We start from the raw sequence: 21,114 nt of genomic DNA on the forward strand, positions 1-21,114 counted from the left end.
AATGTTTTCTCCTCTTCATGATGCATTTGCTGCGAGAGAAAATATTTAAAACCGCGTGAGAGTTGAAATCTGGAAAACTTCCAACTTTTATTATAAAAAGAATCCTTGCTACTAGTCCTCATGGCATGGATACGTCTACTGGCTGAGCATGCGCTCCAGAATGCATCTAGGAAAGAAAAATCTATTCTCCTCTTCATGAATTTGCCACGAGAGAAAATAGTTAGAAGTTGAGGCAGGTATATTGTTCTCTTGCACAGAGACACTCATTTAGCTGGGAGGCAAGCTAGCCAAAAGTGGCCAGTTTCAATATTTACACACCAAGTGAAAAATAAGTACAGAGCAAGAGAAAAACAAAAGCAAAAAAGCAGCTCTGTGAGTATCAGACAGAAAAGGACAGTTATATAAAACAATTACTGCTATTTGTCATTGTTTAAACTGGCAAATTCTACAGCGGCTGTTGGACAATGAATACTTCCACCGCAAGGGGAAAACACAATTGCCTAACATCTGTATATCAAACTGCTGGCTGTTAAAGGCAGAGCTACAGGAGCCAACGGAAAAGTTGGCAGTTCTATTTTCCTTCCTGAAATGGCATCTTCCGCAAAACTAACGGCTGGTTACAGGCTGAAATCCACGTTTTAAGCATGGGCAGGAAACCAATATAGAATTATTTCTAGTACTTATAGTAATCAATTCATTATATGGAAGTCAATATGTTTTTGGCCATAGACAAACGCGCACAGTGTGTGTGTTTAGCTCATAGCAACAACAAAAAGCATTGTTCCTGCCAAGGTCCCCAGAAGATCCCAGATCCCCAGAATGCTGCTAAATCCATAGAACTAATTTGGATGCACTTCAAAGTTAGGTCAGCAGGGGGCAGGTTTTCCCTAAAAAAAGGGAAATGCTTTCGGACCTGGGCAGAAGTGTCTGGGCAGTTTTGTGTTCCTAACAGGGAACTTTTCCCCCTTTGTGAATTCTCTCCTCACGACCACAGCTCAATCCCCTGCAACTCTAGGTAGGGCTGGAAAACCCGCAGCCTAAAACACTGGGGCACGGTTCGTAAAATCATTGCCCTTTTAACAGCCGTAAGTGCGAGAACAAAAATAGACTGTTAATCCTCAGCCCGGTTAAAACGATAGTGGTTTTCCCAGGCTTGGATCGGGACTGGAAATTATAAGGAAAATGGGAGAATTGGGTGTGTATGTGTCTCAATATACTCGCAACTGCTCTCGTCCCGCACCTGGTGGTCGCAGGTGCCGGGTCCTGTTCCGGTAGCTACTTTATGCTCTTTCTTTTCACTGTTGGTGGCTGGTCCAGCACTTGCCGGGTCGGGGGACAGGTCTCCTCTCCGGGGCACGTAAACCACGGCCAGAGGTGCGTCCCAAGTGCGTTGGGAAGTGCCATTTTCCCAGGGCACAAGAGGGATGAAGGGAAGAGGGAGGCAGGGTCAAGAATTCCCCGTTCCTTCCTCTGCGGCAGCGGAGGAAGTGGAGGGGAGAAGAGGAGTTCTCAGACTAGGACTAAAATTCGAGCCAGAAAAGAACTCGCGGATGTAAAAGGCGCACTTTTATCGCCAAAGGCGAGCCGCTCCGAGCCCAGAAATCCACCTAACGTGCAAGGGAAAGCAAAAGACTCCCGAGAAAGTCAGAAGCTTGGATCAGAGACCGCTGCTCTTTGGTGGGGCCGGCGGTTGGCCTGCCACCCCACCCTCTGGCCTCGGAGTTTTGATTTGAGAGCCACACTCCCTCTTCTTGGACTCGTATCCGAAACGGGCCAGGCAATTAAGAGAAACCAGAGAAAGGCTGTCGAGATCAGGGGTGCAGAACCTTTTTCAGCCCGAGGGCCGGATTCCATTTCCGAGGGCCGCATCCCAGTGATGGGCGGAGCCTAAGACAAAAGCTGTGGTCCCCCAAACACAAAAACTTCCAGCCTATTGCAGCTTTAAAGCTCTTGCTGCCTGCAAACTCTAAGCCTGAAGAAGGCCATTTCAACCTTCTGGAATAAGGCACAGAAGCCGGAAAACCAACACACAATCGGTGGTTCAGGGAAGGAGGGAAACACAGGAGAGCCGAAATGGGAGCACAGGCAGCCTGGATTGGGACCCTGGGTCCGAGGTCCTGCACTGTAGATAAACAGGAGACCACACCAGTAGGAAGAATGGGATTCGATTGTCACTTTAATCTTGGCGACCAATGCATGTACCGGAAACACGAGGATGGTTAGAGGTGAGGTTCTTTAACCGCATTTATTTTCACTGTGGGTTTCTTTCCCTTGAATATAAAAAAGTAACAGGTTTTGACCCCCCCCCTCCCTTGCCGGTTTTGCAAGTGGGGACAGCCATAAATATACAGTGTCAGGATGGAGGAGGATGGTTGGCAGGTCAAGGTGTTTCAGGAAAGCTTTAAAAAGGTCTTAAACTCGACCCGGGTTTTCAGCGGTCGATATCCAAAAACTTAACTTCACACACCCTTGGTCACCTCTGGGTGACCAACTCCAATCCCCACCCCTGCAAGAAATAGTTGCTACGAGTTCAAAACAAACCGGCGCTCGACAGTTCGTCAGATGCAGAAGCTGTGGATTTTCACGGCAAACACAATTTCTTACAGGCCCGCGATTCTCCAGCACAGCATCCCCCATCCTGGTGCCCTCCAGCAATGATGGACTACAACTCCCATCACTCCCAGCCAGCATGGCCAGTGGGGAAACAAATGCTCTAGTGCATTTTTGTTGTTTTAGTGCCCTGGTCGGCAACTTTTTTTCTTTCTTTTTTTAAAAAAGGCTGCTTTTTAACGGAGTGAAGGATAAACTGGAATATCTAGGGGCAATCACATCACACCAGTCCTAAAAATCTCTTCACTGGCTGCCAGTTAGTTTCCGGGCAAAGTATAAAGTGTTGGTTATCACCTTTAAAGCCCTACATGGTTTGGGTCCAGGCTACCTGCGGGATCGCCTTCTCCTGTACAATCCGCCCCGCACACTCAGGTCCTCTGGGAAGAATCCACTTCAGCTAGCAAAAACTAGATTAACAACTGTTACCCAGAGGACCGTCTCTTCTGCTGCTCCCAGACTGTGGAACGGCCTGCCGGAGGAGACTCGTCAGCTTAACAGTCTGCTAGCATTCAAGAAAGCTATAAAGACTGATCTCTTCCGGCAGGCCTATCCAGTGGAATTTTAGGATATTTTAGTATGTTTCTAGGATGCTTTTAGGATGTTTTTAAACAGTGTATGCCATGTTTTTAAACAGTATTTTATGTATTTTATGCTTGATTCCCTGCTTTTTAACCGAGTAAGAAATATATTATTATCATCATCATCATCAGACCGGCAACACTGGCTGCACCCACTGATTCATGAGCCTGACCCAGGCAAAGGGCACTTTCACCCCCGTTGTCCCCCATAATGAAGCACAAAGTGGCTCTGGCAGAATTCTACCCTTATGTAGCACAGCTGGCTCAGTCTCCTGGTTCGCTCACAGGACGGTGCAGGCGAGTGTAAGAGAATCCTCCCAGAGCCTCAACTGCAGTTCACCATTGGTGTGGACGTGGAGGTTTCAAACCAAGGCTAGAGCTGGAATGCCTCTCAATACAGATGAAATGCAAGGCTCAGCGACAGCCCACTCTTGCGCTACGGCGGGACTGCAAAGCCTCTCTGATCCCGAGGGCTGAATTCTACTTCGGAGCAGAGCTTGGGAGGGGCAGGAGAAAGGGGAGGGGAACACCTCACCTCCCCAAACAAATACCAGCCTGTTTTAGCAAAATGTCCTTCCTGCCTAAGGAGTGGTGTTCCAGCCGTTTAGAATGGGGAAGAAACTGCACAGAAGCGGGAAAACCACCCAGCCGTTGGGGGAAAGGGTTTGTGGCCACATGGGGGAATTCTAGAGGGCCAGATCCTGAGGGCCTGAGGTTAGGGAGCCCCGAGACCTGACAACCTGCAGTGCAGATGATAATTGGGGGAGCACCACCTCGTCGCAATACCTGGACCACACCACAAGTCACATGGGATACATCAGCCAGGACTACAGACTGCTGGGAAGGGATAGGTCAAGCCAACAGGTGGGTGATCGAGCAGTGAAGGGCACAATCCTATGTATCTTTAGATAGTAAGAAGTCCTACAACTCTCAGCATTCCCTAGCCAGCCTGGGAATGCTGAGAGCGGCAGGACTTTTTGCTGTCTAAAGATGCGTAGCATCGCGCACGAAAGCAACCTTGCTGCTCTTCGAATGTGTTGGAACTACAACTTCCACGATGCTGTGTAGGAGTCCTACAACTCTCAGCATTCCCTAGCCAGCCTGGGAATGCTGAGCGCGGCAGGACTTTTTGCGGTCTAAAGATGCGTAGCATCGTGCACGAAAGCAACCTTGCTGCTCTTCGAATGTGTTGGGACTACAACTTCCACGATGCGGTGTAGGAGCAGCGGACCTACTACAGGAAAGACAGCTGAGAAGCAAGCAGTTGGGAGTGCAACGAGCTACGAGACAGCGTGCACAGACACCGGTGAGAATTTAAGGGGTTGTAGGGAGGAACAAGATGGTGATTCAACTGAAAGCGAATGAGGGAGATAAAATGTATTATTTATTTGAAGTCCAAGGAAACTTTGCTGATATACCGAGGTGTTTAATTCCCCTGAGGCCCCAGTTGCCACAGTACTGGGCAGGAGAGAACTAAGGTGTCGGTGTATTATATAGGGAGGATCTTTCCTTGAGGCAGGCATGAATTTCACTAAAAGGGAACAGGCTCTGGTGCATGACAGCCAAAGAGCCGTTCACCGCAAAGATATGTTGGCGAACTCTGGACATGTGGTGTCTCCAGGAGGACTTTGATTCCCCAATCTGACGTCATCTCCTGGCTGGAAAAAGAGGCGAGAGTTTCTGGGACTTTGGGCTGTCCGTTGACAGCTCTGGGAGTCCGCATGTAATCTGAGAGTGCAGGAAAATGAGGTCTTATCTTTGGGAGCCCGCACTCAAGTGGAGAGGAGATCGAGTGAAGGCGGCGGAACTAAAAGGAACTATGACTTGTCAAGAAATGCAAGGTGTTGGCGAGAGCGACACATGGAGGATAGGCGGCGGGGGAAAGGATCAGGCAAGAAAGCGAGTACAAAGCAGGCCCTTGCAGAGTTTTCCTCACCGAGCTACGATTATCCCAATCCCATTTGTAATCGATGCAAGCAGTCTGAGCATGTCACTCAGCAATGTTGAATGCTGTTGTCACGGGTTCAGGGGAGGAACTCTGGAGCAGAAACGTCTGCTACTCAGCCTGAACGTAAGACTCCTACATCCCACCTCCAATCCCCCAGGCCACCACTTTGAGTGTACGCCAGCATTACAGCATGCTGATGCTAAACTGACCATACTAAAAAGGCATTTATTTATTTTGAAGGAAGACTTTCCAGTACAAGATGCAGCAGCAAATCTATCCAACAGCGATGTCCCCAAAAGGGGTTTCGATAGCACTTCCCGGAGTGTGTAGGAGACGAAGATGGAACCCATGTAGCGATTCCCGTCTTCCATCCCTGCTACAAATCCCCAGCATTTCCCCTTCAGAAGGAATCCACTTGGGACAGGTGGGCGTTTTCTGATGCAAGGTGAAGCAGCCGGCCTCGTGTGGCCGATTTGGAGTGCCGTAACGTGGGAGACGGTCTTTTACACAGAAGAACGTTCCAGTCCATTGTGGGGCCCCATGCTAATTAGAGGGGGCGTTTCGATCCTGTGCCTCATGCCCTAACTTGACTTCAGCTGCTGACACCATTCAAGCCTCCTTCATCCTGACACCTTGGATGCCGTTTTCACACAGTAGAGGTTTGTTTTTCCTATACACATTGCTTTGCACTTTTAAAGTTTCCTCTTAAAAATCCATTGGCAATTCAGACATGCATCAAAACAAAAAGAGACCAATGGCGCCTAGAGAGTCCTATGTACAGACGGCCTCGTTTTCTACATATTTACTGTGTTACAGCTAGTACCATCACTAAATTATACGCCCCCCCCTTGGCCCCCGCAGCGGGGACAAGGGGATGGATGCCACAGGATCTCGGCGATCCCAGTTTCCCGAGTCAAAGAGGAAGAGAGATTCCCAGTTGAGTTGAAGATCTACGTGGATTTGGGGACGAGCACATTGCCAGGAAGGGAGCTGCCTCTCTTTTCCATCTTGGTGATGGGGGCATTCGGTTATATATCCCTGTAAACACAAACTCTTCAGGGGAGAATGTAACATCACCCCCATTTCCCTCGTGTTCTTGGGTGGAAAAATAATGAGATGGTCCTCTTTGGGGATGTAACGGGGAAACATCCCTGACGACCAACGCTTTTCCATCCTGCGTGGTTGGGTGGGCTACACACAAGCTGGATGTGGTTCAGCGCAAGGTACGGCCACTTCACTTTTCTCTCCTCCTCTTGTAGCGCACGGAAACAGAAGCAAGGGTCTCTCTCGCTCTCTCCCAGAGCACAAGTAAAACTTCAGATTTGGCAAAGTGGGAACACGCTGGCACTGATCCACCATTCTCCAGTGCTCTCTCTTATTCAGGACCAAAACGCTGATCTATGGCACAGAGCAGCAGGAGAGCAGAAGGCCTTGGCAGCTCTCTCCCGCAGCCTGATGGGAAGGCAGCAACGCCCAACGGTCACAGCCTCATCGCTGAGACAACCCAACACCTGGGGTTGGCCCAGGAGGGGAGAGGAGAATTGGCCAGACACAGGTCCAAGTCTTGTGTGGCTGCCGTCCGTGCAAGCACCCAGCAACCCTTTACGCCCACAACCTCCGGGTACCCTCCCCGCCTCTAGGTTTTCTCCTCCCTGTCTGTCTTTCGCCTCGTTATGTTTCGAGGTTTGATTTTGAGCGAGAGTTCCCACAAGGCCTCCTCAGCCAGATGGTCACTGAAATCGTTGAAGAACGAGATGATGTCATCATTCCGTTTGATGTCGTAATGCCTGCAACGAGAAAGAGAGAGACAGACACACGCACACAGAGTGCAAATTAGAACAGGGTGTGCCATGTTACTGTGAACCAAGCAGCGGAGACTGTAGGAACACCAGCATTCTAGTGGGATAATTTGATTCACTGGCTGTGCAATGCAAGGCTCTGTGGAAGAAGAAGAAGAAGGAGGAGGAGGAGGAGGAGGAGGAGGAGGAGGAGGAGGAGGGGGCCTTGCTGGGGGAAAAGAGGTCACACCTCTGATCGTTTAGGACACAATAAAAATGGCTTGGCTTCCCTCCCCCCTCTCTAACAGTACAATCCTGTGCCTACTCAAGACGTAACGGGGCTTACTCCCAGGAGCACAGCCTAAGTTTGGGGATGAGGCAGACGATGCCAGAGAAGGCCGCCTCGCCCCTCTAGCTCTTGAGCAGGCAGGGCCAGTATGCTGCCCATGTATGGTTCTGTGTCGTTTAATTTATTAAAGACGCACAATCCTCATGGATGCTTAGACAGAAAGAAGTCCTACAACTCCCAGCATTTCCCAGCCAGCCTGCCTTTCAAGATACGTACCTGCCTAAGACGGCTTACATATACAGTAACTAAATACGGCTATACGACAAGGTTCCAAGTGATTAAAATGACAATGAAACCAAGAGACCTCCCCGCTGCAAACGCTGGTACGATTAACTGGACTTCCTGTTTGCTATAGTCCCACGTGGCATGCCTCTAGTCCTCAGTGGGAGGCGTGTTTGCTGTTTGGCACAAGTAGCTGGCTCCACTTACACCTGTTGGAAGCACCTCATGCTGTCCAGGATGTTGAACTGTTGCCAACGCTTGGAGAAGTTGACTTTGCCGTCAATGTAGTCTGGATTCCCCAGGTGGACAAAGGTCAGGTCTTGTAATATCAGGCCCCTGGAGAGGAGAAGACACGAAAAGAAAGAGAAGGATCTCAAATTATGGCTTGAAATGGGAACCAGCTAGGAAGGCTGTTGAGTAAAGGCTGAATACGAGCCAGCAGCGTGAAGTGACTGTAAAAAAGGCTAATGCAGTTTTTGGCTGCACAAACAGAAAAATAGCTCCCAAGTCAGGAGAAGTAATAATTCTGCTTCTCTCCACATTAGTGGGAGTACCATGTCCATATTTAGACACATTGGAACGGGTTCAGAAGAGTGAAACGAAGATGGTCAGGAATATGCAAGTCCTACAATTCAGGCCTGCAACAAAATGCGGCAGCGTAGACATCCGACAGTCCGTCAGCATCCCATGCCACTGAGTACCCTCAGTCCTCATGAGCCTGTTTTGGGTTTCGTTTCTCTATTCGGAGTATTATTTTTTTTATGGAGGGGGGCAATCCCAGATTTGATTTTTCCACTGACATCTATTGATTGGTCTCTGTTCCATTCCTGGGAATCTTTTAAAATAACTTCTTAGTGTGAACCAGGAATTCACCTATCCAGACAAGAAGACGCTTCTCTTTACCCTTTTTGTATATCTATGTGTCTCTTCCGAGACTTGATTCTAACAGGCTGAAGTTATAGGACTTTGGTTGAACATTTGAAGCAACATCGTAATGGTAAAAGCAACTGAAGAAAAAACTTTCTTCAATGACCTTCTCTCCCTCTTCAAGCAGAGGGTGGAATATACATTTGTCAGAGAGCTATAGTTCTGAACTGCCAACGTCGAGCAGGGGGAGATCAGTGAAACCCCAGTGAGTTGAGGGGGGAGCTACTCACAAGTAAGGTATGCAAGGCGGCTCCACCTCTGAAAGGGCAGCTCGATAAGCACGGAAGGAGGAAGAGCTATCAATCAGGGTGCAGTACTCCGCCAGGCCCTGCCAGGACACAAAACGGGACAGAGCACTAATGATTAGGAAAAGGGAACTGCTCACCGAATCTAGCAGGTTTGGAGGAACCCCCAAGTCTAAAAGAGTAAAGTGTGGCCTTGTCTGTATTCCGCTTTTTTGCCACCTCCCGCCCCCAAGAGTTTCATTTTCAACGGAATAGTTTTTACGGTTGTGGACAGAGCAGCAGACCCAAACATGTGGAATGACTTCCCACCCAACCAACCCAAGATTGTGAACTTCCCCTACCAGGCCTCCGAGAGATGGGGTAAAAAGCAATTTGGGAAGACGTTGGGGCTTTAAAACCAGGCGAGCAATTAGTCTGGCCTTCTTTGAGAGGTAAAGCAGGGTCGGCGCGATGGGGCAGGTGCCGAGGCCAACCCCTCTGCAGGGTAATAAGATAAATAAATTAACAATAACAAAAACACCCACCTCCGAGGTTTGTTTCTGCCACTCCAGCCGACGGATCGGTGCCGAATCCAGCGCGGAGAGAATGGCCAAGTAGGAGTTGAAGTTGTTGAGCTTCCGTAAGTGCTGCGGAGACGGGAAGAAGGCGGCGATTTGGGGGGGGGGGGGGCACTGAGAAGGCATTCAGCGGTTCGAGGCGTGGCAGAGACCCGAGCGGTGGGCGGACATGGAAGATGTGCTCTTGAACCCAGAGCGAGGCCAAGTTCCTGGGCATGGCCAATCCAGGGGGCTGACACAACTGGCCCACCGTAGGGGCTGCTGTTACAAACAGGGTCGGCGTCATGGGTTGGCCTGGCTGGGCAGCTGCTGAGGGCCCACACCCCGGCAGGGCCCCCGCTGACAACAGCTTCCTGGACTAGCTCCTCCTCTTCACCATGGCAACCTGCTTGTCTGCCGGCCTCTCCCTCTCGCTGAGACAACAGAGGTGGTGAGAACTAGGAGCAGCAGATGCTGCAGCCTCCTTGCTCCCTGGCTCTCTGCCTGCCGTGCAAGCAAGTGGGAGCCATGATGAGAACGAGGAGGGGGACGAGGAGAAAGAGCAGCAGGGCGGTGAGGAGGTAGATTCCCTGAGGGAGCCTTGCTCTCAAAAACCTGGAGCTAGCTCTGGTTACCAACTTCTGTTCCTTGCTGTACCTGGAAAGGGAGGGCTTCGAGGCCTGGCCACATGTAGTCCCAGGTGGCTCTCTCTGCTAGGCCTCAGCCTTAGGCCCAGGGACATCCCTGAAGTTCAGGGCCTCAGGGGCCCTGGCACCATCCTGCCTTCTGACGCCATCCCTCGCTGCAACAACGCAGGTTTCCAGCACTTACCTTCATGATCTTTATAAACTTAAGAAGCAACCTCTCCCGGTCTTGCGCTTTCTCCTGTTGCATAATGATCGAGCGGACCCTGTGAGTTTGGGAGCAGGAGAGACGGCAAAGGAACGCAGCGGCGTTCAGGATTAAGCGTTCAAGCGGGGTTCCAAGCCAGCAATATCTGTGGAGCGGGGATTACCAGCGGCCGGTGGTGCTGAGAAGCCGGCAATGTTGCCACCCACCCAGTTTTGGTTCCTCCCCACCCCGACAAAACAACAACAACACCCAAACGTTTTCGTCTCTCCAAATTTGAAAGAATTGCAAATGAAACCTGTGAACCTTAGTAGGAACTAAGCTGCTTTTAGTAAAATTAGCAGCTCTCCTTCTGTTAGAGCAGTGGTTCCCAAACTTTTTCAGGTCACCGCCCCCTTCGTTCCACAAGCTCATGCCCAGCGCCCCCCCCCACCCTACACTATAAAAATCATTATTCAGAATAGCGGTTTTCAACGACCCACTAAGGAAGAGAATAACAATAACATTCAAACCAGTAACAATTAATTGAATATTTATTCAAAATCCGAAGCACCCACAGCAAGCTTGCCAAGGGAGGGAGGGAAAAGAGAGCAAACGCCTCTGTTTTGCAGCCAGCATGGCAGGGCACACCAAGCAGGGTATGTCTCTTCATTAGTGTTTTGGTGCTTTTGAAACATTTCAATTCACCATTAAAAGGACTCTTCTTAAACGGTATTAATACATGTGCGGATTCTTCCTTCCCCTATGTGGCTTAGGATCAAACTACCTTCTCCCATAAAAATGTTCCTGGGTTTCAAGACCTTCTGGAGAGGCGCTTCACGGAAAAGACCACCTCAAGCGCCCCCCTGCCGCCCCTTTGCCTCTTAATGCCCCCCTATGCAATCCCACCGCCCACTTTGGGAACCACTGTGTTAGAGGATGAGAGGGATACTCCAACCTCAGCTGACCTCCCTTGAGGTCCAGCTGATTGCGTAGAGTTTTTTTTAAAAAAAGGTGTATTCCAAGGAAAGGACTCGTGATTATGCATTTATCACCCAGGGATCAAAGATAGTTACAGCTGTTTATCTGAGTGCTTCTGGTGTAAATTCCTGTTGCTTTTCTGTCTACTGAACCTCTCCGAAGTCATGCACAATTTGCAGCAATCCCACCGCAAGTTTGTGCCTTTATCAGGGCCCAAAGTAGCGGTGACGGCAGGTGCCACCAGAAAAGCCTCTAGGGCCCCTTGCTCTAGGGTACCTAAGCGCTGAATCTCTTTCAGCGCAAACCATTTCAGGGAAACGCTCGGAGGCCGCGACCCAAGGGGTAAAGGGACCGGGGCTGAAACGCTGACAATAATTGCACATTTTAGCTTAAAGCACTTCGTGGCGGGGCGTTTGGAGAGGCCTTTCGACTGCACAATAGCGGGTAAACCATCCCAAGCATTTGGGGGAAACAGGGGTGGGGGTGGGGGAGGTTCTGCACCCCTTGTATTAGATGTCGTGGGGGGTGCAGCTTGGAGCACAATGGACATTTCTTCTGGTGTGCAAACCTGTACAACACACAAGCAGGAGAGGCTGGTGGCTCCGATGTCGGTGGGGTGAAGATTCCACTCCGGGTTTCAGTCGGAAAGCAACCAGAACTCTAAAGGAGCGATCCGGGATCGCTCCTTTAGAGTTCTGGCTGGTTTCCGACTGAAACCCGGAACGGAATCGCCGCCCCACTGGCATGGGAACCACCAGCCTCCAGCAAACACCGCTCTGAAGCCTGCGTCTGGCCGCAAGCTGAGAATCCCTGCTACGCTCTCGCCGTAGCCCTGCCCGTGAATCATCCAAATGCACACACACACACACACACCCCGTGCCAACCAACAGCCTTCCCTCCCAGCAACAAAATACATTGCTCCGGAGCTGCGCAAACAGCGCATCCCGAACCCCCCGCGGGAGCAGAAGTAAGAGCCGCGCTTCCCTCTTACCAGTAGGACATGTTATTAAAGTGCTCGGTGAACTGCGTCAAATTGGGGCTTTTTTCTTCGTTCTGCTCTTTGGCCCAAAGTAAGACTTCAGGGATCTGAGGAGGGAAGGGAGCGAGAGAAAGACGCACAGGTGTTGACTGCATCGCTGGCCGCTCCCGCGCAGTCGTGCAACAGTGCAGGAAAAGCCCCGTTAAACGTTAGAATTCTCCCAGGTTAAAATGTGGACAAAACATCAACCTAAAACATCTCTACGGTGGCGGGTCAACTCCGGCATGCCCTTCCACAAAAGATTCGATTAGAACCATCTTTGCTTTCTTTTCGGCACCAACTTAAAACCTCCCTCTTTGCCCGGGTACCTTCCCAGTATCTCCTTTGAGAGAGGTTCGGAAAACAGCGACAAAGGAGAGGGGCTTCTCAGTGGTGGCCCCTCAACTGTGGAAGGCTCTCCCCATTCATGTCCTCCTGACGGGAATCTTTTCGATGCCAGGTTAAGACTTTCCTCTCCTCCCAGGCATTTGACGCCTACTTTAAAGTTGTTTTTAAATTCCGCATGTTAAAGTTGGCATATTCTGTTTTCATCGTCTGGTATTTTGGATTGTAATGTTTGTGAACTAACCCGAGAGCTTTGGCCATTTGCCGGTAAATAAATGAAATGATTATTTTAGTGTATAATTAAATTAAATGTAACATAACACACATAATTAAATTAAATGTAACTAACAGGGACTGGCCGACGAGACCACATCACGCCAGTCCTTTTCCAGCTTCATTGGCTGCCAGTCCAGGCCCGGGCCCAATTCAAAGTGCTGGTACTAACATTTAAAGCCCTAAACGGCTTGGGGCCAGGTTATTTGAAGGAACGCCTCCTCCCATATGTGCCTGCCCGGACCCCAAGGTCATCCTTCTCCATGAGCCCCTGCCAAAGGAAGTGAGGCAGGTGGCTACCAGGAGGAGGACCTTCTCTGCTGTGGCACCCCGGCTGTGGAATGAGCTCCCCAAAGAGGTTCGCTTGGCACCTACATTATATGCTTTTAGACGCCAGGTGAAGACCTTTTTATTCTCCCAGCATTTTAACAGTCTATAAATAAATTTTAACTCGGTGTTTTAAATTTGTAATTTTGCATTGCTGCTGTTTTTATCTGGTTGAGCTTTTATATTGTATTTTATATTACGGTTTTATATTGTTGTTTTAGACTTTGAATGTTTTTAATTTTTGTGAACTGCCCGGAGAGCTCCGGCTATTGGGCGGTATAGAAATGTAATAAATAAATAAATAAATAAATAAATAAGTCACTTTTAAATGGATTTGATTGTTGTTTGGTTTGCTGTCTGAAGAGTCATTCCTGCTTAATTTGCTTTTTAGTGTGCAATTGTACGGTTTTCATGTTGGGTTTGTTGCCTGTTTTCGATGTGGTGAACACTACCCAGAGATCAAAGGCATAATATACGATTTTAAAAACGAAATGAAATTCAACACCTCAATCTTATAGAACAGCTCTGCGTCCAGGAGGGTCAGCTGCTCAGCTATCTCATGGCTGTGGAAGTCATGGAGGGTGCCGGGCCTGGAAACGAGAAGAGAGGGGGGAGAAAGGGTGATGCGTCTTTACCCAGAGCAGCCTGTATTCCCCAACTCGCCCCAACCTGAGTGCAGAAAAAGCAGCAAATCAGATTCTGAGCCTGAAATTCACCGTCTTGAATATCTGGGTTTTCTTCCTTTTTAAACCTCAAGTTTCTAGCCCCTTTGGTTGCAGAGACAGGTTTGAGCAGACGTGCGCTTCCCTACGGGAGCAGCGGACAGGCTACTTTGTCTTCTAACTTCAACCCTGAGATCCTTCAACCGGTGTAAAAGAAATCCGCTTAGAGGTTACAGCCGCTCCAGATGTGTTGGACTACAACTCCCAGAATGCCCCAGCCGGCTGGGGCATTCTGGGAGATGCAGTCCAACACATCTGGAGCGCCCCAGGTTGAGGAAGGCTGGCTTAGAAGTAAACAACTCCGAGCCCAAGAATTTGATTTGGGTACCAGAACTGTGTGCAACTCCCATTCCTTCCTTCCACACAAAAATCCACTCCTAGCGGCCCCAAACTGTCTTTTATTTCGGCAACGTAATTTATAACCAGTCAACCTTCTGCACACCGCTGGTCTCGGGAAGCACGGATGCCACGGACTTCACCGTTTTTTCAGGGCCAGCTCAAGGCATTATAATTCGTGCAGGCGTTTTGATAGAATCTATTGCTTCTGCCCTCAGTACTGTTTAATTGCCGGATGCCTCTCAGTTTGTTTGTTTGGGTGGAGTTGTTTTCATTGTTTATCTACGGTATTGTACTTGTCGTTCTGAATTTTTAAAATGTCTTGTATAGTAACATACAAGTAACATGCCTATATGTTTCCGAGCCCAATTCAAGGTGCTGGTTTTAACCTATAAAGCCCTACGTGGCTTGGGACCGCAATACCTGATGGAACGCCTCTCCCAATATGAACCTACCTGCTCACTGCGCTCAACATGTGAGGGAGGAAGCAGCAGCCAGGCACCTCTCCATCATGCCTGGGTCCAGCTCCAGCTGAGAGCCCCCTCCCTCCTGCTACCAACTGTCTCTGCAGAGGCCACCAGTTGGGGAGGAAGCAGCAGCCAGGCACCTCTCCATCGTGCCTGGGTCCAGCTCCAGCTGAGAGCCCCTCTCTCCTGCTACCAACTATCTCTGCAGAGGCCACCAGTTGGGGAGGAAGCAGCAGCCAGGCACCTCTCCATCGTGCCTGGTTCCAGCTCCAGCTGAGAGCCCCTCTCTCCTGCTACCAACTGTCTCTGCAGAGGCCACCAGTGAGGGAGGAAGCAGCAGCCAGGCACCTCTCCACCGTGCCTGGGTCCAGCTCCAGCTGAGAGCCCCCTCCCTCCTGCTGCCAACTGTCTCTGCAGAGGCCACCAGTGAGGGAGGAAGCAGCAGCCAGGCACCTCTCCACCGTGCCTGGGTCCAGCTCCAGCTGAGAGCCCCCTCCCTCCTGCTACCAACTGTCACTGCTGAACTTTCCAACTAAGATTGTAGCACCTGAATTTGCTTTCCTTTTCCCCCTCCTCCTCCCTCCCAATCCCCTTTCCTTTTGTGTCATGTCTTTTAGATTGTAAGCCTGTGGGCAGGGACTGTCAAGAAATACTTTTGTAAGCCGCCGTGAGAGCCTTTTTTGGCTGAATGGCGGCATAAAAATCCTTAAATAAATAAATAAAAAATAAATAAACATCTAAGGTCCTCCTCCGAGTGCCTACTCCGAGGGAAGCTCGGAGGATGGCAACAAGGGAGAGGGCCTTTTCAGTGGTGGCCCCCTGACTATGGAATGATCTCCCCGATGAGGCTCGCCTGGCACCAACATTGTTATCTTTCAGGCGCCAGGTCAAGACTTTTCTCCCAGGCATTTAACAGCATTGAACAACGCTGAGTTTGTTTTCTAACGGACCCCCAGAACTGTTGTTTTTAAATGGATGCTGCTGTTTTTATACTGTCGTTTTTATGTCTCTGATGGGTTTTTTAAATTTTGTATACTTTTAGTGTTTACTGTTTTTGGCTTTTGTGAACCGCCCAGAGAGCATCGGCTGTGGGGCGGTATATAAATGTAACAAATAAATAAAATAAAATAAACAATGCAATCATGCAATAAGGCAAACAGTAAGAAGCACTTCAGTAAGCCTCAGTGCGGTTCAATTCACTCCAATGCACTGCAAGCTGCCTCTTGAATACTTAAACATTCGTCCCCCTCCCCCAACTACCTGGAAGGTTGGAACCTTCCAGCAATTTTCTTTGGTGCAGGTCTGGGATTTTCCTTCGCTCGGGGCAGAGACAAAAGAGCCGCGCCCTCGCTCACCTGGCTGCTACCCAACGGGCTGCAAGAGGTTTGATCGAGTTCGTGTATCGGAGCATTTTTTTCTGATCGACTTTGTCGAGGATGTTTTTGCGCAAGACTCTGGCGAGGCTGAGCTCCCCATTGCAGACTAAATGGAACACCAGGTCCATGAGCAGCTTGAGGATCTCCTCCGTCAGCTCTACCAAACTGAGAAAGAAAGATGAAAGAAAATCCAGGTGAATCTTTTAAAAGCCATATATTTAAAAAGCACGACATTACAGTCAGCAGCTAGGCTACTTTCTCTGTGTGTGTGTGTGTGTATTCTATACAAGTGCAGCATTTGGTATCTGGCACAGAATTCTGCATCCTGAGAACCTGAGCGTCTGTTTATTTCAGAACGGAAATAAAAGCCCGTTGCTAGTCCTCATGATCAGAGAAGAAAATTCAACAGCCTGCTGGCTGAGCCTACTGAATACTCAAGTGCCGTTTCCAACGCTGCTTTTCTTGATATCTGTTTCAAAACGGGTATCAGGAAGCAGGTAAATTTTGGACATCTAAGAACTCGTGCTAATTGTCAAACACGTTCTTATTTCACAGGGAGTTAAATACAGGCAAATGTGCTTTGAAAACCCCCTACTCACCACAGCTCGTCCACCACTCGGACCAGGACGAAGAAAGTGTTTTTGCTGACCCGCTTCTTAAAGTTGTCTGGACAGTGGCAGAATTTCTCATATGTTGAGGAATGTTAAAGGACTTACACGATGCAGCGAGATTGAAAAGACCAAACCAATGTGACGCAGAGGGAGACACCTCGCCCCAACCCAGATGGACGTGGAAACGTTTAGGGAAACCCCATGGCAATCAAAGTCCCAGACTACAGATTGGGGATAAAATCTCATCCTCGTCTGAACACCCGCTGTCTCCTGATCCACTGCACTTTGAAGCTGCGGAAAGAAGGCTGAAGCAGCTGCATGTTCCTCCTAACGTCCAGAATAGTGCTGCAGCTGGGTGGTTTCCCCTGGCCTGGCTTGTTAAATGTTTCTAGGTCAGGCCAGATTCTGGCCATGCTCACAGGGTTCTCCAAGGATCCACCTTCTAATGCTCTCTTCCCAGGATCTGCCACACTTTTCCTTCTGCAATTGGGCCCTGTTCCACAGGCACTCATCCCTCTGGCAAGCATCCTGTGCCCCTGGCTGCCCTCTCCCCATTCTGTGCCCCCGACTGCCCTCTCCCCATTCTGTGCCCCCGACTGCCCTCTCCCCATTCTGTGACCCGACTGCCCTCTCCCCTTTACGTGCCCTTGGCTGCCCTGTCCCCATTCCGTGCCCCTGGCTGCCCACGCCCCATTTCGTTCCCCTGGCTGCCCACGACCCATTTCGTTCCCCTGGCTGCCCACGACCCATTTCGTTCCCCTGGCTGCCCACGCCCCATTCCGTGCCCCTGGCTGCCCTCTCCCCGTTCCGTGCCCCTGGCTGCCCTCGTCCCATTCCGTGCCCCTGGCTGCCCTCTCCCCATTTCATGCCCCTGGCTGCCCACGCCCCATTTCTTGCCCCTGGCTGCCCAGTTCTAGTCCCGGTTGCTTCCGTTAAGACAGCTGATGGTTTAAAACTAGAAACTGATGGAACTCTTGATTTCATCCCAGAATATCTTCAGCTGAGCCAAGGCAATTTAGAAATAAAAGCAGTCTGGGCGTTCCTCTCTTTGTTTCTCTTTCTTTCATGAGAAGCTTGGTGGCTGCCTTCTGCATGAGAGGAGAAACACGCTGCTCATGCGTCGTCCTGTGCAGATGGGAGCCTGGATTTACAGCTTCCAGCCGAAATCAAAAGCTGCCCATCGCCAGCTGGGAGGGCAGCGGGGAGACCGCTGTGCCCCATTAATCAGCAGCAGCAGGAGCTGCGTCTGGGCAGCAGGTGGCAGCGATGAGACGGGCCTCGGGACTGCACGGCACCATGGGGCCTCAAAGAGCAAGCCAGTGCATGAGCAGGCAAACCACAAGGCATTTCCCCGGGTGGAGAGCGCGCGCGGTTAAGAAAATATATCGCCTCGGGGCAAGAAAGCAGCCAGGATATAATTTGGCAACAGGAAGGGAGGAATTGTTCCCTGTATTTCGGGAGTGAAAGGTCCACATGTATTCGCCCTGGAGCAGGGATGCAGGACCTTGGGCCCGCGGGCCGAAGCCAGTCCTCTGGGGCTGCCCTCGCTCTCTTCCCCTGCCCTCCTTTCCAACCAACCACTGGTTGTTTGCCAGTTTGCAGGCGTTTCTACTGTTTCTAAAAGTTGAATTGGCAACTTTTAGGGACTGGCAGCAAGAGTTTAAGGTAAAATATACTGGGATCCCGGGTATTTTATTTTATTTATTTACAGTATTTATATAGTGCTCTATATCTAAAATAGATTCAAGAACGGTGAAGGTAGGAATCATAGAACAGTAGAGTTGAAAGGCGTCTACGAGGCCATCAAGCCCAACCCCTCCTCAGTGCAGGAATCCACCCTAAAGCATCCCTGGCAGGTGGCTGTCCAGCTGCCTCTTGAAGGCCTCTAGTGTGGGAGAACCCATGACCCCCCTAGGTCACTGGTTCCATTGCCATACTGCTCTAACAGTCAGGAAGTTTTTCCTGATGTCCAGCTGGAATCTGGCTTCCTGTAACTTCAGCCCGTTATTTTGCATCCTGCACTCTGGGATGATTGAGAAGAGATCCTAGCCCTCCTCTGTGTGACAACCTTTTAAGTATTTGAAGAGTGCTAATCAATAAAACAATAAAAAACAAAGAAGATTAAAAACAGAAAATAAAAATGGTTCGATTTAAAACAAAGGACCAATAAAAAACAGTGGCTGGTCAGTTGAGGAAGGCTTCCTGGAAAAGGTTTGTTTTCAGGAGGTGTGGGAAGCAGCACTTTGTTGGCGCCTGGCTGACCTCCCGGGGCAGGGAGTTGCAAAGAGAAGGGGCCACCACACTCAAGGCTCTGCTCCTGGTGGACTCCAATCGGGCCAAAGGCCCACGTGGAAAAACCAGGAGCAGGCCCTCCGATGACCTCAGCAACTGGGCAGGTTGGTAAGGGAGGTGGTGCTCTCTCAGGTATCCTGATATTTTGGATCCCCCTTTGGCCCTGCTCCCTTTTAGGCCCCGCCCACCGCCTCCACAGCCCTGATCGCCTATGATGCCTCCCTGCGCCCCAGGGACTTCTAAATCCGTCTTGCATGGAGCTGAGGAATCCCTGTCTGGGAGCCAAAACGCTGCGAACGGCCAGCCGGGTGGAAGTTACAGGGCCTTGATGGCGCAATACTAACTGGCCAGGGCCCCTCGCTTCCCAGAATGTATGTATGGACCATGTTTGGGGACTGGGGGGGGGGGGCTCGCCGGGCACCAAAAAGGATATCTGTATTGCAACTTTTTGATGAGTTCTTCGGGAGTGATGAAAGTTCGGTACGTAGTCAAAAAGGCTTCACAGTACAGCACCAGATCTAGGGTGGACAGAGAGAAAGGAAAGAACGACACCCGCCAGTCAGCTGGGTCCCCCATTAGAAGCACAGGGGCGTCAGGGTTGGGCCTTGGGCTCACATGCTCCCTTCCTTCTCTTGCACGCTCTGCCCCGTTATTATTATTATAATTATTATTATTATTATAATTATAATAATAATATTATAATATTATAATAATAATATAATAATATAATAATAATATAATATATAATAATAATAATAATATAATAATAATATAATAATAATAATATAATATTATATAATAATATTATAATAATATTATAATTATTATTATTATTAATAATAATAATTATTATTATTATTATTATTATTATTATTATTTATTTATTTATTTATTTATATAGCACCATCAATGTACATGGTGCTGTACAGAGTAAAACAATAAATAGCAAGACCCTGCCGCATAGGCTTCCATTCTAATAAAATCATAATAAAGCAATAAGGAGGGGAAGAGAATGCACCAAACAGGCAGTATAAAAGTCAGAACAATTCGAGTTTTAAGAGCTTTAGGAAAAAGAAAAGTTTTTAGCTGAGCTTTAAAAGCTGATGGAGCGGTTTGTGGCAAACCAGGAAGCCAGAGAGGATATCTGAAGACTGGCTGAGCTACTCTGATCCCAGAGAGGATGCAGACGGGCGGCTAAGGGAGCAGGGAGACCCCAGAGGGTCCAGACCTTTGCCTGCAGGCCTCTCGGCTCAGAGCTTCATCACACCAGCGTTATACTGTGCAATCACTGCGAACTGCGTGCAAAGGACTCTGGAGTTTTCCCGTTTATAATCTGCTTTGACTGTGAAGCGCTCCCAGGCATCCTGCTTTAATTTAACATTTAATTTTAAAATGTTGTAAACCGCCCAGAGAGCTTCGGCTGTGGGGCGGTATATAAATGTAATTAATTAAATAAATAAATAAATAAATTGTGCTTCAAAGGCAAAAGACCCGACCTATTTGGCTACTACTTTTGGAGGGAATCGTTTGTTGTTTTCCGAGCGGCCACTGGGGGCGCAAGAGCAGGATTTGATATGTTTAAAGAAAAATTAAACAAACGCTTACATCTGCGTAAGTTTTAAAGATAAAGACATCAATATTGGCACAGTTATAGATATTAAGGAGAGCTTTCAGCATACCAAATTTGAGTCGGATTGGGTCATCCGTTGATTTTTAATGATTTTTTTTTACATTCCCCCCTTAAACCCTTTTCCTGGTATGCAAAGGATCTCAGGAGTGCTGCCGCCCGGGGTGTGATTTAGCTAGCAGCAACAATAACAATGCCGACAGCTTAGCGCTGTAGGGGATAATTTGAGGGAAACAGGCACGTGGGATGACGCTCTCAGCCTGCTTCAAGAGATGGTTTGCGAAGTGAACGAACTCCAGACAGAATTTCATGGCATTTACCAAAACGGTTGTCCTAGTTTTGTCAGGCTGTAATCCAGATCCGCTAAAACATGCGCCTCGTTTTCCTGCTCTTTTCGGACTGTGTCGCCTCTTTAGATACATTAAACCGTTGTTTTGAATGGTGCCGAGTTAACTTTGAAGCTCTTAAGAAACGGCGGCGATCAACGCCATGGGTAGGAATGATTAACAATACGCCAATCCACCCCCCCACACCCCACCCCAGAAACAAAAACAAATGTAGCAGCCACTGAGGGTGGGCAGAGGAGGGTTAACCACCACCACCCCTCCGAAAACACACACAGCTATAACCGTCGCAATGAACGTTACAGCAGCTTATCCAGATTATCTCTTGTTTGACTGAAGTGAAGCAGAACCTTCCTTTGCGTGCCCCCCCTTCG

General features: G+C 49.2%; 1 protein-coding gene across 6 annotated transcripts in view; it reads right to left on the reverse strand.

The window, feature by feature from the left end:
• Nucleotides 1-21,114, reverse strand: part of RAPGEF1 (Rap guanine nucleotide exchange factor 1) — a 290,356-nt gene that overhangs the window by 179,143 nt on the left and 90,099 nt on the right. For 5 of the 6 annotated variants that reach the window (XM_063144707.1, XM_063144706.1, XM_063144704.1 and 2 more), the window contains 10 exons: nt 19,199-19,287; nt 16,466-16,554; nt 15,846-16,031; nt 13,471-13,555; nt 11,994-12,088; nt 10,025-10,103; nt 9,182-9,283; nt 8,643-8,740; nt 7,693-7,821; nt 4,614-6,923 (listed from right to left, as the gene is read on the reverse strand). In XM_063144707.1, coding sequence (XP_063000777.1) covers nt 6,773-6,923; nt 7,693-7,821; nt 8,643-8,740; nt 9,182-9,283; nt 10,025-10,103; nt 11,994-12,088; nt 13,471-13,555; nt 15,846-16,031; nt 16,466-16,554; nt 19,199-19,287 — 1,103 coding nt within the window. In that variant the 3' untranslated portion in view covers nt 4,614-6,772. Of the gene's footprint in view, nt 1-4,613; nt 6,924-7,692; nt 7,822-8,642; nt 8,741-9,181; nt 9,284-10,024; nt 10,104-11,993; nt 12,089-13,470; nt 13,556-15,845; nt 16,032-16,465; nt 16,555-19,198; nt 19,288-21,114 lie in introns of those variants that run through there. The other variant, XR_010026312.1, reaches the window with a different exon arrangement.

This window comes from Elgaria multicarinata, chromosome 19 (assembly GCF_023053635.1).
Source record: "Elgaria multicarinata webbii isolate HBS135686 ecotype San Diego chromosome 19, rElgMul1.1.pri, whole genome shotgun sequence".
Classification (NCBI taxonomy): domain Eukaryota; kingdom Metazoa; phylum Chordata; class Lepidosauria; order Squamata; family Anguidae; genus Elgaria; species Elgaria multicarinata.